General features: G+C 39.6%; 1 protein-coding gene across 1 annotated transcript in view; it reads left to right on the top strand.

Annotated features, from left to right (window-relative positions):
* ANO2 (anoctamin 2, calcium activated chloride channel) overlaps positions 1-17,734 on the top strand; it is a 46,821-nt gene that overhangs the window by 16,733 nt on the left and 12,354 nt on the right. The window contains exon 8 of the mRNA XM_010297202.1: positions 6,867-7,015. Within this exon, the coding sequence (XP_010295504.1) occupies positions 6,867-7,015 (149 nt within the window). The remainder of the gene's footprint in view (positions 1-6,866; positions 7,016-17,734) is intronic.

The following is a 17,734-nucleotide window of genomic DNA, read 5'->3' as shown; positions in this document are numbered from 1 at the left end:
GGCAAGGTATGATAGATCTCTTGGGAAGTTTTAGAGAAGCTTTCAGAGCAGTAACATTGAATACAAATTAGTATAAAGTGGAGGAGAGATGGTGTGGAGAAAAGCAATAGCTCATAAAAGATGTTAAAATGTATTACTTGATCTATTACTATTTCATGGGTTTACAGATGAAATCCACATATTTCTAAGGTGCCTGTATGTCAGTATGTCACTGTATGATGAAGAAGCTACAGCATGGGAGAGATGCTGACATGCTGCTCAGTGGCTCTCTGCCACAGAAAGCTTAGTGCACAGTGTCCTCTACTCCAAATACAGCAAGAAATCTCGCTTGGTCTGTCTCCAGTGTCAAGGGGATTTTCAGGCAAGAGAATCAACTGAGAATGTCCCGCTCCTGTCTCTTGGGAGGTTTGCTCTTGTTTCTGTTAACTGAATCGTCCTTGTTGGTGGTAATGGTCTGTGAAATGTACTAGATGAATAGTCTGGCTTAGACGCAAACCTCAACTCACTGAAGTTAGCAGAATCTTTCAACTCTAGTGTCAGTATCTTTTGGATCACATCCCTAAGGAAGGTCTTGAAGATGCTAACTAGGAACCAAGATGAGTGATGCTTAAAAGATTATGAAATATTTTTAAAATGAACACTTTTTGTCCCTTTTCCTAGTAAGAATTTTTTTTAAAGTAATGTATATACAGAGAAAAAAAAAATCCCAAACAAATAAAATGTGGGTTATGGATCTTTTCATTATTCTTCTGTCAAAGTTCACTAGAGAGGCCTGTTTTCTGTCTACATCTCATTGAGTTTACAATTTATTTTGAGAAAAGGGTGGTAAATCATTCCCAAAATATCTGACATGTTGAAGACTTAAGGCTCTTTTAGTGTAAACCTGGTGTGACTTAAAAAAATCCTGTCTTCCAAAAACTTGCTGCTACTGGACTTTCTTAATGGGGATTTTATGATGTTAGAAATACTGTATTTATTATTTTTGATTCATGAAAACAGAAGCTGATCCAGTCCAAACAGAAAATTCCTGTCAAGTTATTTCTCAATTTCTTCACTACAACTCTTGGTGCAAAAATGTGACAATTTCATCCCATTTTTCTCCCTCATTTCTGCCGACAACCTATAGTGGCTTCAATTTTTAAAACTGAATAACTGTTCAAAACCAAAACTACTTTCATCCTCTCCTTCCCAGAGATATACCTCATTTCAGTCACAATGCTATCTTGTCATCCTGAAATAAGCACATCTGGTTTTCCTTTGCGCATCTGCATTCTCAGGAAAATCACGTGTATATATGTAGGGCTTGGCCCTTCTCACCAGACCTGTTTGTACCAGGGGAAGCACAGTGCTTTACTGAACACTGAAGTTATGAGAATTAGCCTTGTATTTCTGCATGGACCACTCTACTGGTTTGGACTAGATCCTTAATGGTACTCTATTCTATCTCATGTGCCCCACATACGCAGGCACACAGACACACTTTGAGTACCGATCAATCGCATTTTCAGAGGGCTGTGCATAGGTCTGCTGGACAGATATAAATCCAGACCTAAAGGGGCTCCAAACATGCATGTGTTGCACAAGTAGTAGCTTTGGCATGTCCGTGTCTCACACATAATCTATGTCTATAGATGCTGTTGTTAGGAGATGTGACAGATGTATAGGTAAACATACCGTCACTCTCTGCCCTCCAGCCTTCTTGTCCGACTGTATCCTATTCCCTCTCTTTGCTACCTGTTTTCCTTGATAATGTCTTACAGTCAGCTCATCTCCTCTGTTAGGTCATCCTTTTTCTACCAGTAAGCTTTTTATTTTCCTTCCCAGGATGTCTCTTTCTTCATTGGGCCCTTGTTCTGTTTTCCAGTGTCTACTTTTGCACAGGCTATGCACTGTCAATGAACAGTCCTCCTGTGGCAGAAAGATAGATCAATCTCTTCTATCTCCAGTTTCAGCAGCCGCATTTTTTTCCCCCTTTCCTTGTGCCTCTTCAGAGGGAATGAGATTCTGGGTGAATAACACAGATTCTTACACTGGCTCCCTATATTTTCACTGAGGGCAGAGTACAAGTGCTGCAATCAACCTTACCCATATGGAGAGGCAGAAGGGACTCTCATAAATGGTGATTTGTTCTTGGCAGCCCTGCATTGTTTGGGGTCACTGGGACACGTCCTTGCTTTTTCCTTCAATGTTTCTGGAGAAAATGCTGCACAGCTATGACAGATGTGACTTTCTGGTCTTCTAAACCTTTCTGTGATTTCTTTTTCGATTTTGGCACCCAAGAGTATCAAAACCGCTAGGTAAATGGAACAACATTTGTATTATGGAAAACTAGGCCTTCTTGAATTGAAATGTGTGTTCTGTGGGGCTGGAATTCACAAGTTTAACAGATGTAAATATGCCATAGGTCACTCAGATGTGTCACATACCATAATTCTTTAACTGTTGCCACAGGAATTGACCATAAAAGGCTGCAGGGCTTGAGAGTCTTAACCTAGAGTTCCTTTAAGACTCCTTTTCTTCAGTTCTGTTTTTTCTGAACTTACTGAAAAAACTCCATGTAGTTATTTTATTACTCTCTGTCTTTGATCCTGGTGATAAACCCTTTGGGTGAAATCCTGGCCCTATTGAAGTCAGTGACAAAACTCCCATTGACTTAAGTGGGGCCATGATTTTGGGCTTTTTATTCAATATCAGTTTCCATCACTTACTTCAAAATGCACTTAACTATCCTGGATGAGAATACCAGGAGTTAACAAAATCAACTTTTCATACCGGATATCTTTTATGTTGCTTTTCACCTTTAATAAGCTATTCTTAATTAATGGGGTATTTTTTTGCTTTTTTTCTTTCCTGTTTTTGACTGTTGAGAAATCAATAAATCCCAAACACAGCTGAAACCCTCATAGAATCCAGGAGGTCTGAGTGTTGCAAGGAAGCATGACTATACCATACACTTGTGTAACAGAATGAGAGATTGAAGTCCTTTCATTCTCCCTCTGCCTCCTTCTTGTACCCCCTACCTGTGAATATGAGAAGGTCTCTCCTTATGTGAACAGACTGTAGGAATGAATGAAGAAAATCCTGGACCTTCAGTGCTCCTTCCCCAAAGCAGCAAACAAAATTACAGGCAAGGACACATGAATCTGAGTCACTGCACTTCCTCTTCTTTAGACACAAGGGCTCCAGCTACTCAACCTAATAGTCTTTTCTGTTTAGCTTTCTGCCTGTACCCTTTTCTATCATGCTTGCAAAGCAAAAAGCATCAACTGGAAGGACAGCCATAAAGATCACCTGATATATGTAATCATTCATCCCTGGCAGCTGGATTCTAAGGGTTTTCTGTCTTTTTATGTAAAGTCTCCATTTACATTTTGTCCTAGCAAGTATTGCCTTGCAATACTTCAAATCCAGTTCTTGATGACTGTCAGAGGTGATTTACTTTTACAGTACCCAATGGCATTTATTAACTGAGAGTCTTGAGAAAATGGTAAACTGATCCTTGGTTCCAATCTTTCTGGCAAATTCTGGTGGAGATGTATAGTGAGGACTGCTCAGCCACTGAAGACATAAAGACTTGCGCCAACAAAATAATTTTCCTGCATCTGCCCTGCCCTGCTTCTACATCCTCTCTGCAGAAATGTCTCATTTTTCCCAAGTCAGGTTTACGTCTTCCTCTAGATCCCCCAATTCTGGCTACTATATTTTACTGTGTAAACAGAGCAACTGTTGAGTCATCTGTCTGTTTTTTTAAAAGAAGGCTTTGTGGAAGTGCACCGTTTGCTTGCAGCCCACCCAGGATTACTTTGGTTTTAATTTCTCTCTTCTTTTCCTCATCTATTTTCTTGAAAGCTTGTGAGTTCTTCAGGGATGGGACATTTTCCTGTAGTGATTTTATGCTCTCTTCAGATGTGGATTACCTTGCATAATGGGATTCTTATTAGTCATATTCAGAGTACAGAATATATAAAGAATTACGAACAGTGTAATTAAACCATATTCCCACTTCTTATCTAAAACAGTTTGGTGCCAATCCCTTGTGAGAAACAGCATCATTTTTAACTGCTCCTGACATATCCTTCTGATAAAAACCTGTTGTCATTTTCTTTATCCCTGATCCTACATTCATTCTTCTACCATGCTTTTCAGTCCTAAGAATTCTTCTTGCTTTTTGATATTCACTGGCAAAAGGACAAGAAATAATGGTTATTCCACAGTTCTACAGTTTTCTCTGTTTGTCCAGATTCATATGGCTAATAGCGGTGTCATAAAACTTTGCTGTGTGTGCCTCTTCAACACAAAGCTTCACAGAGACTCATCCTGAATGGGCGAATCTACATCTTTCTCACTGGTGGGACTGCCTGGCATGCAGAAATCAGAAGCTGAAATAGCTCTTGATTATCATCATCTGTCAACTTTGTTTAAAAATGTTGATCTAAGTAATTAAAAAACAGGTTTCACACAAATGCATTTAAAAAGCTTGTTCAGTTTTAATAACATAATTGTATGTGCAGCTACAGAGTTCTGCAAAACCCATTTTCCTTGCCCTACTGCTGTATAGCTGGAGAATAACACTGTGCAAATTCCTGTTCTCTGTTCCTTTAACTTTCTGACACATTTCTGTTTGGTCTAAAACTTCACATGCTTGGATATGACACAAATGTACATTTTTTGTGGAAAATTTGAAAAGAATTATTTTGGCTGTCCTTCAGTTAGTTGATCCTTTAAAAAACTACATAAATATAAGAACACTTTTCAAAGTTTAACTCAAAGTGGTTAAAGGTGCCACTCCTCATGCCTGGCTTATAGATAGCCAGATGAAAAATTAAAAATTATTCTGAGTAACTGAGCCCTGGATTTAGTGTATTCCCAAACAAACATTAAAAACAACAACTATTGTTTTAGTTACTGGGTTCTCAGGGGAGTTATGTATATGCATTAAACTCCATAACTCGACTCCATGGTGCTATAACCAGAGGATTAGATCACACATGTACAGACTTCACATCTAAACACACCCAAATTTTATCTCAGCTGCTGCACAGTGACAGCAAGATGCTCTTCAATCTCATCTGCCCACAGAAATGTGAGGGACGTTTATAGCTCATATCATTTTATTGGAACAGAAATCAACTGTCTTGAACTTATTCTTCACTGTCCTCTGAGAGTCTCTCACATTTGGAAATTAATTGGGATATGCTGGAAGAGCATCCTGGGAATTCTTTGATTGTTTTAACTCCTGCCCCCAGCCTTCTACTCTCTGAATACTACATCATGTCTGTCACAGTCGAGTTCCCTCGATTGCCATAAAAGCAGAGGGGGGGGAAGGAAATTTTAGTGTCTTGAAATGGCTGAGTTTACATGATGTAGGAGGTAAATGTCTTTGTAAGGATCCATGTAATTCTTTCTTGTGAAATGTTTTAAATCTCCCCACCTTTTTATTAAAACTATGTAAACTGAATGTTCTGGGTACTGAAAGTGCTTGGTTAGCACAAATGTATCTGGGTATTGCCAAAGTACTGAGCATGTTACCATCAGAATTATGAGCTATGTCTCAGCTGCACCTGGAACAAATGCTGGAGTTGACCTATTGATTTTTGCAGTGTTGTGATCCTGGAACTGACAGGGCCTGATGCAATCTAGATCTCTTTTAAGACTGCCTGTCAATCCCCATTTCCTCTGTACTGGTGATGAAATTGAGTGGGTCCTGTAAACACTTGTTGGTGTAGAAATTCTGCAGCCACTGTGGTCATCTCCAGGCTGCTATAGAGCCTTGTGCTATGTGGAGACACAGTGTTCCTGTGTGGCTCAGTGTATATTCAGGAACTAAGCAATAAACCTACCCAGCAAAGTCTTTAGTTTGTTTGCCAGCTAGCCTTGCCCTGCTACTTAAGTTAGGGTCTGAGAAAATGGTTCTTCTTAACTGGAGGTAAAAAGGAAAACCCCCACCATTTCTCCATACACTCCTGTCTCCAGGCCACACACCTCTAGTTCAAAGGATTTATCACCAGCTGTGGGGGAAAAGTTTGTGGGAGAGCCCTGCTTACACTACTGGCAAAACATCACTGGAATTAGTCTGGATTTTCACTCATATGGCACATATGTGAAGAACTATAAAATAACGTTGTGCATATTTGTGAAAGATAAGTTTCATATGCAAAATGAAGACATACAATAAGTATAAAACTTAATGTTTAATGCTAATTCAACTGTTTATCGCTTCCTGGATTTTGAAGAAATATTTTCTTACATTTTTCCATGGGAATTTATCAAGGTGTAAAATAGCATGATGTTATCGATGTGTATGCATTTAAAATGTCATCCGGGAGGGGCACTGGGAATACTTTGATCTTTTAGAGATGGATTCATTTTACACTGGGATTATACAGTTTATGAAATGCCTGTTTTTGTCAGTGTCGTGAAATTTGGATCCCTATCTCAGTGGGACAGTGGTTGATACTACTATTCCTACTAAGGCTCGAAGAAATACTTGCACAAATAATTGCTCACCCATGTGAGGAATTTACAGTCTGGCCAAAATTGTCTATACTGTTGTAAAACAGGGTCAAAATGAAGACCTCTGACACAACCTCTTCTGATCTATGGGAGCTGGGAGACATAATTGATTTGTGTTTCCTTAAGAAGTGGTAGGAAGCCATTTTGTTTTTCTGCTTCAGGGGCAGCAAAAACTCATCAGCGTAGTTAAACTTGCGATACATATACTTTTCAGAACTTCTGAGGATGGTGTAAACTAAGCCTGTGGGGCACCGAAGTAACATGATATACATTTTGTGTTGCCATGTGAAGACATGGGCCAGATCTTGTATGGAAAAAAAAGAGTTGGTTCAATCTGAACTTTTGTTCTTCAGGAAGTTAAAGAAGCTCTTCAGGAAGCTCAAGGATGAAAGAACTGAACCAAAGGAAATAGACACCAACCAATCAAAGGACCCTCAGCAATGGGATCTTGACTATATCTTGGAACCTTTCACTGGACTGGCTCCAGAATACATGGAAATGAGTAAGTTTTCTGAATTCCCTTTCTGCAACAACTGTAGTTTTTCATAGGACCAATTACCATATATATCATGTGACTCTATGGCATGATAAAAGGAAAAACTTTTTTGTAAAGTTTTTTCTTAAGTTTAAGTTACATTTCTTTTATTTCAGTTTGTGCCCATTGCCTCTTGTCTTTTCACTGGGTATCCCTGAGAAGAATCTGACTCTGTCTTCTTTAATCTCCCCAACAGATATTTGAATACATTGGTAAGATCCCCCTGAGCCTTCTCGTGGTACAACAATCTTGGCTCTCTCACCTTCTCCTTGTATGTCAGGTCCTCCAATCCCTTAACCATCTTAATGGCTCTTCACTGGGTTCACTGCAGTATGTCCATGTCTTTTTTGTACTGGGGGTCATAGAACTGGAAACAGCACTCCAGGTGTGGTCACAGTAGTGCTGAGTAAGGGGGAAGGATCCCCTCTCTTGACCTGCTGGCAATGCTCTTCCTAATGCATCCCAGGAGTCTGTTGGCTTTCTTTGTACCTATGGCACATTTCTGGTTCATGTTCAACTTCTTGTCTCCCAGGACCCTCAGGCTTTTTTTTGTAAAGCTACTTTCCAGCCAGTCAGTTCTCAGCACGTACAGGTGCTTGGGGTTATTCCTCCCCAGGTGCAAGACTTTCCATTTTCCGTTACTGAGCTTTGTGAGATTCCCCTTGGATCATTTCTCCAGCCTCTTAAGGTCCTTCTCAAAGGCAGCACAATCATCTGGGGTAACTCCTCCCAAAAATTGCTCACTAATATTTCAAATGTAGTAGAAGTATGTAGATTCAAAAATATAAATGTGTATTTTCTCATAGAATTAAATTACCCTTTACAACAGAAAACTGTAGGAATATCTTTTTAAATTACTCAGTTCATGACTGACAGTTACATGAGGTTGAAACATGTACACGGCATTCCCAGCTATGCTTAAACTAAAATTCACACTCATATACAACAGGAGAGGACCTTCAGCCTATAAGAGCTTCTTGATCAATAGAATAGAATAAAATAGAGTGGAATGGAATAGCATAGCATAGCATAGCATAGCATAGCATAGCATAGCATAGCATAGCATATTTCAGTTGGAAGGGACTGGCAACGGTCATCTAGTCCAACTGCCCAACCACTTCAGGGTTGACCAAAAGTTGAAGTGTATTATCAAGGCAATTGTCAAACACTGACAGGCATTGGGCATTGACCACCACCCTAGGAAGCCTGTTCCAGTGTTTGACCACCCTCTCTGTAACAAAATGCTTTCTAATGTCAAGTCTGAACCTCCCCTGGCACAGCTTTGAACCATTCCCATGTGTCCTATCACTGGAAACCAAGGAGAAGAGATCAGCATCTCCCTCTCCACTTCCCCTCCTCAGGAAGCTGTAGGGAGCAATGAGGTCTCCCCTCAGCCTCCTTCTCTTTAAACTAGACAAACCCGAAGTCCTTAGCCACTTTTCATAGGACATTCCTTCCAGCCTTTTCACTAGCTTTGTTGCCTTCCTCTGGATGCATTGAAGAACCTTACATCCTTCTTAAATTGTGGGGCCCAGAATTGCACACAGTACTCAAGGTGAGGCCATACCAATGCTGTATACAGTGGGATAATCACCTCTTTTGACCAGCTGATTATGGTGTGTTTGATGTACCTCAGGATGTGGTTTGCCCTCTTGGTTGCCAGAGCACACTGCTGACTCATAGTGAGCCCTGAGGAACACCATTGGTGACTGGTTGCTGGACAGATGTAACCCCATTCACTACAACCCTTTGAGCTCTGCCATTCAGCCAGTTCTTCACCTAGTACGCCGTGTACCTGTTCATCTCACAGTTGGACAGCTTGTCAAGAAGGATGCAGTGAGGAACAGTATCAAAAACCTTACTAAAATCCAGAAAAAACACATCCACCACTTTCCCTTCATCCAGTAGGCAGGTGACCTTACCATAGAAGGATGTCAAATTAGTTAAACAGGACTTTCATTTGTGAATCCATGTGGACTATACCTGATGATCACATTGTCCTTTAAATGCCTTTCAACAGCAGCTGGTATGATCTTCTCCATAATTTTTCCAGGTAGTGAGGTTAGACTAACAGGTCTGTAGTTTTCTATGTCTTTCCTCATGCCCTTCTTGTAAATTGGAATAACATTGTCTAGCTTCCAATCAGCAGGGACTTCCCCAGACTCCCAAGACCTTTGGTAGGTAATTGAAAGGGGTCTTGTTGTAACATCCGCTAGCTCCTTCGGTACTCTGGGATGAATCCCATCAGGTCCCATGACTTGTGAACATTCGGCTGATATAGCGGTTCCCTTACAAATTCAGTGTCCAGAAATGGAAAGTCACTGTTCCCACAGTCGTGGTTCTCCAAATCAGATGAAAGAGACAGTGGAATGGAGGACTGTTATTTATTTTACTAATCTTAATTTTACTCATGGCAAGCTGCAGCATGCAGATACTGAGTTGCCCACACTTTCTAAGGAAATTTAGGGCACACTTGGGAATTATTTCTCAGCCTCCAACCTTTCATACCAGATCTTTAACCGGCACATTCTCTATTTTTTTTAAATAGCATTTGCATACTTCCTCTACATGCATCACCCTGCTGGAGTGACTGACATCACTAGTGGTATGCACTGCTAGACATTGTGTCATCTTTCAAATCCTTGTAAAGTAGGAGCAACTCTATTAAAGTCAATAGTGTTCTAATTTTATAAAGTTTGTGTCCGCCATGTATATATCATCTATGTGTATGTGTGTGTTTGCTGTTTTTCACAATCACTGCTTAAATTGTTGCTAAACTATGGCAGAGATCAGTACTTTTTCAAGGTTGCTCCACAGTCTGCTTTTCCACATTAAAGGAGATAAGTATGTTGGTGGAAACCCAGATGGAACTGGGATCAACTTTTTCTTGAAGTGGCAAGATGCCACCAGTTATGTATTTGTGTCGTGGTTTAACCACACTGTCACATCAGGGAGATGGCAGTTCCTGATTTCCACTAGGTGGGATCCAGGAACTGGATCTGCTGCTTCACAGAAATGCCTCTCTCAAGATGCAATGTCCATCAGAGAGTATGCATTTTTTCTTATCTTCAAGAGTGGATGGTTGACATCTTAGTGACTTGATCCATCATTTGCGTATCATTAAAAGGCCCTCTGATTTAAGATCTGAGGTCAGTGTGGCCACTGTAAGTCATTTGAGATGTAGCATTAGAGTGTTTTCTGCTATCTGGAAGTCAAGAGTCAAGAAAGAAACTTTAAAGCACTGAGTTCATTCAAATAAAATATCATTAATAATTTATTTTCATTTTAACATGTTTGGCACTGTTCCACTGTCCTCAGTAGTTATAATTTGGAAGTCTGGTGCCTTTGACATCTTGATTGCAATTTGCTCAAGGCAAAATGTAACTCCGTTGTCCAAAGCTGTGCTGATACTTAGGAAATAATGTTTGAAATTCTGAATGCAATATCTGGCCTGTATAAATGAATACAGAGAGCAAACCCAACAACTAGGCATTTTTTTGTATAATTCTGCCTTGTAAGGAATCCTCTGTTGCTTCTTCTCAGTTTTCACTGAGATAGTTTGAACCCATTCATCTCCATGCATCCATCTCTATTCATCCACTGCTCTAGTAGGAGTACACCACAGATTAATTAGTTGAAGACAAATATCAAGCATCTGATAGAGAATTCCAGAGTGAAATATATACACGCTGCCTTTCTTATTCCAAAGTGTATTTGTTATAAACTTCAAGGAGTGTCTCTATGCCTCAACCTAGGAGGACAGAGGTGCAAAAAATCACCAAATAATACTGTCTTGCAGCCCTGGGACACAATCCAACTTCAGCTGTCCTCAGGGAACGAACCTGAGAGGAAGCAGCACACAGGGATGCTAGGGAGTAAGTAAGAGGCCAGGCACATCACACCAGATGCAAACCAACATTACAGTGTACCCTTCAGCCCTGTAGCTGCCTCATGAATAGACCCTGGAGACGCAAAGGAAGAGAAAGGGGGAATGGTATGAGCGGGGGAGGAGGAAGAAGAGAAATAATCCAGGCAAACCCAAGCTTTAGGGCATAAAAGTATTCAGGACAGAACCACAGCTTGTCAATGGGCATGTTATCTAAAACCAGACATCTGTTAAATATTGTATGTGACAGCTCCTGTTTTAACAAGCCACTATTCTCAAAGCATCTGAAATAGAATGCATTTATGACAAAAAGTGAAAAGTTTTATCTATATATAAAAAGTTATATTGATTTATAGGTATAATATATACTATATAACATATATTTATAAGTGCATATATGGTATTTTATATAATAGTGGGTTTATATAAATTTATACATACATATATATGTAAATATATATGTGTATGAAGTATATATATGTATATAAAGATTTTATATGAAGGCAGATTTGGGGATCTCTTTTATGGATATATTTATGGATCTGAACCTTACCCTCTGTAGTGCATTTAGTTGTCATAAAGAAGTCCTCATCTGCCATCATCTTTCTCTCAATTGCTTCAACTCACTTCAGGATCTCTTTGTGTGCTGCAGTCTATACTACCTTATCCCCTTCTGCACATGATGACACTTTGTTGAAAAAATCTCCTTTATGATTGATTTTTTCCATGCATTACTTCAGTCCAAGATGACTTTTCCTCCTGGAAACTTTAAGCAAACTGATTTGCAATTTTTGAGTTAACCAATGGTGAAAAGATATAGATATTTCCCCTTGTAAATATTTTCATATGTTTTTATGCTGAGGCATAACTCAGAAATGTCTGCACACCCAAAATTTCTTGGTTAACTACTTCTCTCTAAGGACAAGGATCTTTGGTTATTGGTAATAAACAAACAGAATAAATGTAACTGTTTATAAATATTTAATTTGTTGTCCTTGCACATCTGTAGTAATTGATAATATTCATTCTGGGAGCTACAGCACGCAATTTGTTGCAGCATGAATGGCTAATTACAGTGAAAGCTACTGGCAGGGTAAGGAGCAGCCAGACTTCTTCCCAGAGACTGCTGAGTACACTCTGTGATAACCCAGAAGTGTGTCTGACTGATACAGAAGCAGAATGGAGCCTTGAGCATGTTATGAACTAGAATCTCCCACTTTCCAAACATTGTATACTGGTGGTTTCTCCTAATTGTTGTTGGACCTAATGCAAAGCATCCAGGTGTGGGAGGAAGCTCTTTCCATTCTCCATTACCTGTGGCAAACTCCCATAGCCTCTGTGATGATGCCGTCACCTTGATTCAAGACATCTATGTAGGAGATCGCTCTTGATTCATTGATGAGGACACAACTTAGATGGAAAGGTCTGCCTTGTTGGAGTAATTTGTAGTATCAGCATCTAAGCTACTGATGTTATAAATCAGTGGACATTAAGCCTGTATTTTAGATTGGTCCCTTGTGCTTAGATGATAAACATCCTGCAGTCATTCAGGGGTAATTAGATAGATTCTCCACAAATAAATAGATGAATTACTAATCTAAACATTTGTTTACAACAGGAGAATTAGCTTCTCAAGTGAAGTCAATAGCTCACTGAGCCTTCCACAGCAAGCTATGCCCTGCCCATGGGATTCAAGACACATGTGCAGCAAATGAAACCCAAGCTGCACCTCCCCAACCCACTTGTTGCCCCTGGTCCATATCACTGCACTCAGCTGTCAGATTCACTGCAGAGTGACTCAGACCACCCACGCCGAGAGGAAGCATTTTGTGCAGCTCAGCACTGAACCTGTCAGCTGGGATTGTTGTGAAGGGCATCAAGCTGGAACGGTGAGGCAAGAGGCAGTTACACAGCTTAAGCTTATTTACCTGTTTTTCTAAATTGATTTGAGAGGGGTAGGGAAGGGAAACAAAGCAGCAGGTGCAGAGGAAGCTTTTTCATTTTTCCTGAGTTGCTTAAAAAGGCAGAATGAGTGATATGGAAAGAAGAAGTATGACATTAAAGAGAAGAGAGAAATCTGACTGCTGTTCCAGAACTTAGTTCTTCATTTTCACACTGATTTACTCAGGCAAGCTCCCACTGGTATCAGTGGCTATCTGCTCAACCAGGAATGAAGCAGCCGAATAAAAAACTGTAGACTAGGCTTACTGTAACCTTTGGGTTCCCCCATCCAGATGATCATGGGTTTTCATGCAGAGACGGGCATGGACAGATTATGTATCCATGTGTGAATATTCACTACATTCAGATGTGTCCTGCTAGAATGCTCCTACTTTTAAGGATGGATGACACCTTTGAGACTACACGGAAAGCCTCTGACCAAGGAGAGACTCTTGACTCCAGGTCTGCCATTTGCTAAGCTGTACCCTAATCACAGGCAGTCCTTGCCTTTTTGCATCCATTTAGAGTTTCTTCTACTAATTTCTCTCAAAAGGGTTGACATGTGCCCTTTCTGAAGGAAACCTGTCTGGCCCACTATGCGGCAAATCATTTGCATTCCCTTATGAAACAGATTAGTCCTGGTGAGTCACCGCTTGTCTGAGGGATAGTGTTTGGAGTGATGTCAGGATGTGTTTTGCAGTAAAATAAGACACAGGTAAAGGAGTTTTTGATTATAACTATCCCACTTCAATTTTTGAATGGCCATTTTAAAGCTGTTCTGATTTCCTTTTATTCCAATTTATTATACCAGGAAGCCTGAAGCCTTGTAAATGAGAGGCTGTAGGAAGCTTTCTCACTATTTGGACTAGTTGTTATGGGAAGGGGAAATGGTACTTTCCACTTGCCTGTTGACTTCACATTCCTCCTCCCCATTCACAAACCTATGAATTTTCTGAGAGCTCTCTCTGCCCCAGAAAGGCAGAACCAGAGAAGTAAGGCAACTTGTCATTTTGCCTTTTAGACGGGAAAGATGATATATTGAGGCTTTGGGCTAACAACTTGTGACACTAGAAGATTTCCTGGCCCTAAATAAAGACTCAGAGATTTTCTCAAACTAAGGCTTTAAAAAGATAATGAAATAAGGAGCTAGGACAGAGCTGGGAAATATGAGGCAAACATTTATTTGCTCTTCATAGATAAAATCTCCTATTCATAAATTGTAATGCAAGTTTTCGTGAAGAATTGTGGTACAATAGTACTGAACGATTGATGGAGAGTCAGCAGCTACAGCGTGGAAGCAAGACACTGGAGTAAATTCAGGGCAGCCAGTGGTAGGAATGATGATTTCATGGATTCTGACTCTTACACAGAGTTGTATTTCAACCATTATTAGTTACGAAAGTGAAACATCTAACTAGGAGCAGGTCCAGCAAAATCAAGTACATGACTTTGATGTAACATAGAGCAAGCATTTTAGTTCATGACTTTGATGTAACATCAAGAACAAGGCATTTAGTTTTAAGGTAGAAGCCATATATAAATCTAAGAAAAAAGAAAACATGAGAGGGTAAAACCCAAAGTCTACAAGTCAGGCAGTCTTCCATTGACTTAAGTGGCATTTTACAGATACCAGTAGGGTGGGAGGAAGAGACCAATACTTCACCATGTAAAATAAACTCCAAGTTTTCCTCTGAGGAAAGCTTTTGTGGGTCATTTCTTCAGTGAGCTGAACTCTGAATCTGATTTTAGTCAGCAGACTGTGCTGAACCTCTTTCTTGAACAGTCCTTTTCAGTCAACACATGTCTGCACATAGTTTTGATTTGCACCAGTGAAATTTCTGATGACTTTTGTTTTGATATTATTAGTTGATATACATTTGTATTTCTTAGCAGGTACTCTAAGTGTCTACTAAGCAGAGACAGCAGGGACAGCATTTCTAAGCAGAGACACTCCTAATGTTTCTGAGTGATCAGAAAATATTTCTGAATTAATCCTGAAATATAAATGGTTGTTGTTAACGTGTCTCAAATTTGTCATTATTATTTTCTGTTTCTAAAACTGTGCAATGACTTTTGACCCAGCCCAATATACCAGACCATATCCATTCCCAAAGCAGGTAACATGTATATCCATTTCCTCATCCAGCTGATAGCAAGTTTGCAACATGTGTAACTAGCCTGCAGTGACAGGAGTTGGCAAGAAATTGGTGTTTGTTGTAGCAATATATATTGCTAATGAAACAAACTTTATGAAAAATTGGCATCAAAACCAGCTACATGTGTGAAATTTATAACACTACTGTTTTCTTGAGAAGAAAATTACATCAGCAGTGACTTTCAGATTCTCATTTCATTCGGTCTTCCCTTCTCCAGTCTAACCCCTCTAAGAGTCCAAGGTTCATGTGGCAATTAACTGAAAATATTTTTTCTCAAATAGAAATTATAATAAAGGGTTTCGTCATCCAATGGCAAAACTCCCTTTTGAATTTTAAGAAAAAAACGATCAGATCCAATGTCTGTAGCTACTGACTACCATAAGGATTAATCTTAGAGGTTTGGAAGAATTTCCCCTAAAGCAGGAAAAGCCATCAAAAAGGCAATGTGTGAGGCAGCAAGAGAAAAAAAAAAAAAAAGAATCATTGAAGAGAAACGTGCATTTTAATCTCTATAATGAGGATGGATTTGAACATACCAATTCAGCCTGTTGTGTGTAGGCTTGTTGCATACATTTATTACCAAAAAGTAGTAAATTATACCTTTTCCTTAGTTTCTCAGCCAGGCTTGGCTGTATATTGAAAATTTTCTTCTTAGGACTTGGAAAGTCACTTAGCACAGGAGTGATTCCTCCATTGTTTACTTCCAGTAACACATGATCCTATGACAGATGTTATTGATACAGAAGTAATAAAAAAAGCAACTGAATCATAACCAATTACCTTCTCTTAGGTTACATTTTGATAGATACTAGATAGTAGGGTTACTCACACTAGTGAGTGTGTAAATCTGGTAGAACCGAGTGATATTCACTGTGGAAGGTTTTGTGCTGGGAACTGATTCTGTATCCCTTACACAAGAACACTTGCCAGCACTCTCCAGAGCCGCAATTTAAAAGCTTCGATCTGTGCTCTTGACCATAAATTTGGGGGCCAGAGTTAGAGGGACAGCATGTTCTCTGTCTGTCTTTGTTGGGTTTGGGTTCTGTTCAGGCCCTGTGCACAGAGAACAGCTTCTGTGAAAAGTGGACTTCTGAGAAGCACTGTGGTCTGAAAGACTTCTCTTGAGGCTGTTTGCCTTGTATAGTTTTTGTCTCAGGGCCCAGCCAGCCTAAGCCTGGATGAGATGTTGCAGGTGTGGCGTCAGGTGTTGAGAAACTCATGGGCTGGCTCTGAGGCCTTTGCCTCTTTCCTGCATAAGTCAGACAGTAAAGGTGATTTGTCCCAGACACAAATAGTATGTGGTTTGGGTTTTTTCACTCATCAGAAGTAGAGTCTGTGTCACTGACAGTACATCTGTCATCAGCACTCTTGCTTTGATGACAGAGAAGGAATTATTTTCCATATCCTTGACTTCCCCTGACACACAACCTTCAATCATTTTTTTCACTAGCTTGTGCCATAAGGCTGGGTGATGTTCATCTCTGTTGTCTCCAGGCTGGAGAACCAGGTAAATAGGAAAGCTATGAAAGAGGCTGGATGTCCAGAGGTCCAATTCCTGGCACAAGTCTCTAGCCTTTTGTTTCAAAGCACAGGAGAATAATCACCCATGCCAGGTAGGGCTCCTATGTGGAGAATTGTATGTGAACACTAGAAGAGCTTTGTATAGTATATGTAGACCTAGTATACCTTGTGGAATAAGCTGAACATAAAAATTGTATTCCAGGGTTGCCATCAAGTCCTCCAGTGAAAAATAGTATGTCTTGGCACCAGTGGTCCTTCATGGAACAGTCTTTGTGAGTGCCCTTAAGTATTGTACGTGTTTGCACTATGACTGGACAGGTGTCCACAGAACTCCAGGATGCTGTAACTTAGATTTCTTCTAGGACCTGAACTGTACAGCAAGGATTCTTTTCTTTTTAATCCAGCTTTGTTGACATATTCATTTCTACAAATATTGACTGAGCTAAAACAAATACCTTTAAATTGCTGAGGCTGTTCACTGACCGCTTGTTTTGAATTATTGTTTGCTAGTTTACTACACAAGACCATCTCAATTATGGCACGCTTGATTTTGTTTTCAGATTTTTTTGCCTGCTTCTTGCATCATTCACACTTTCATAAAAAGGAGGCTAGAAGATTGAAGAGATTTCAAGATGGCCACACAAACACTTCTGGCATAGAGTTTTCTATGAAGACATATTTACACAATTGTCCAGAAGTCCTTTACATACTTTGAACATTCTTTCATGAACTTGAAAAAAAATTAGACTACATTTTCCCAGGCAATGAATAAAAGGAGCTGCAAACAACATCAAAGCAAATGCGTGTGTGGTTTATGCTTAAAGCATTGCAAATATATCTTTTTTTTTTTTTAACAGAATCCTCCCAGCTCTATTCCTGCTAAATTAACTTAAAACCAAACAAGGCATATTTTGGTGCTATGTAGTTTTCTAAGAATTTCACAGGGTGGGTTTTTTTTTGACATTACTCTAACATCTGTTTTTATTTCCTTGTTAATTCCTTTTCCTGACTCTGAACATAAAATATTCAGGAAAGTATGATTTCAAGGATAGGACGTTTGTATGCTTTGAAAAAGCTCCATCTTAGTGTATCTTAGGATATATTTAAAGCAAGACAATAAGAATGAAAATCAAAAGGACATATATATAATACAGAGAAAATACTTTACTGTGCAAATATATT

The sequence above is a fragment of the Phaethon lepturus genome, unplaced genomic scaffold (genome assembly GCF_000687285.1).
Source record: "Phaethon lepturus isolate BGI_N335 unplaced genomic scaffold, ASM68728v1 scaffold5401, whole genome shotgun sequence".
NCBI lineage: Eukaryota > Metazoa > Chordata > Aves > Phaethontiformes > Phaethontidae > Phaethon > Phaethon lepturus.
This window is presented reverse-complemented; position numbering and strand designations above follow the sequence as displayed.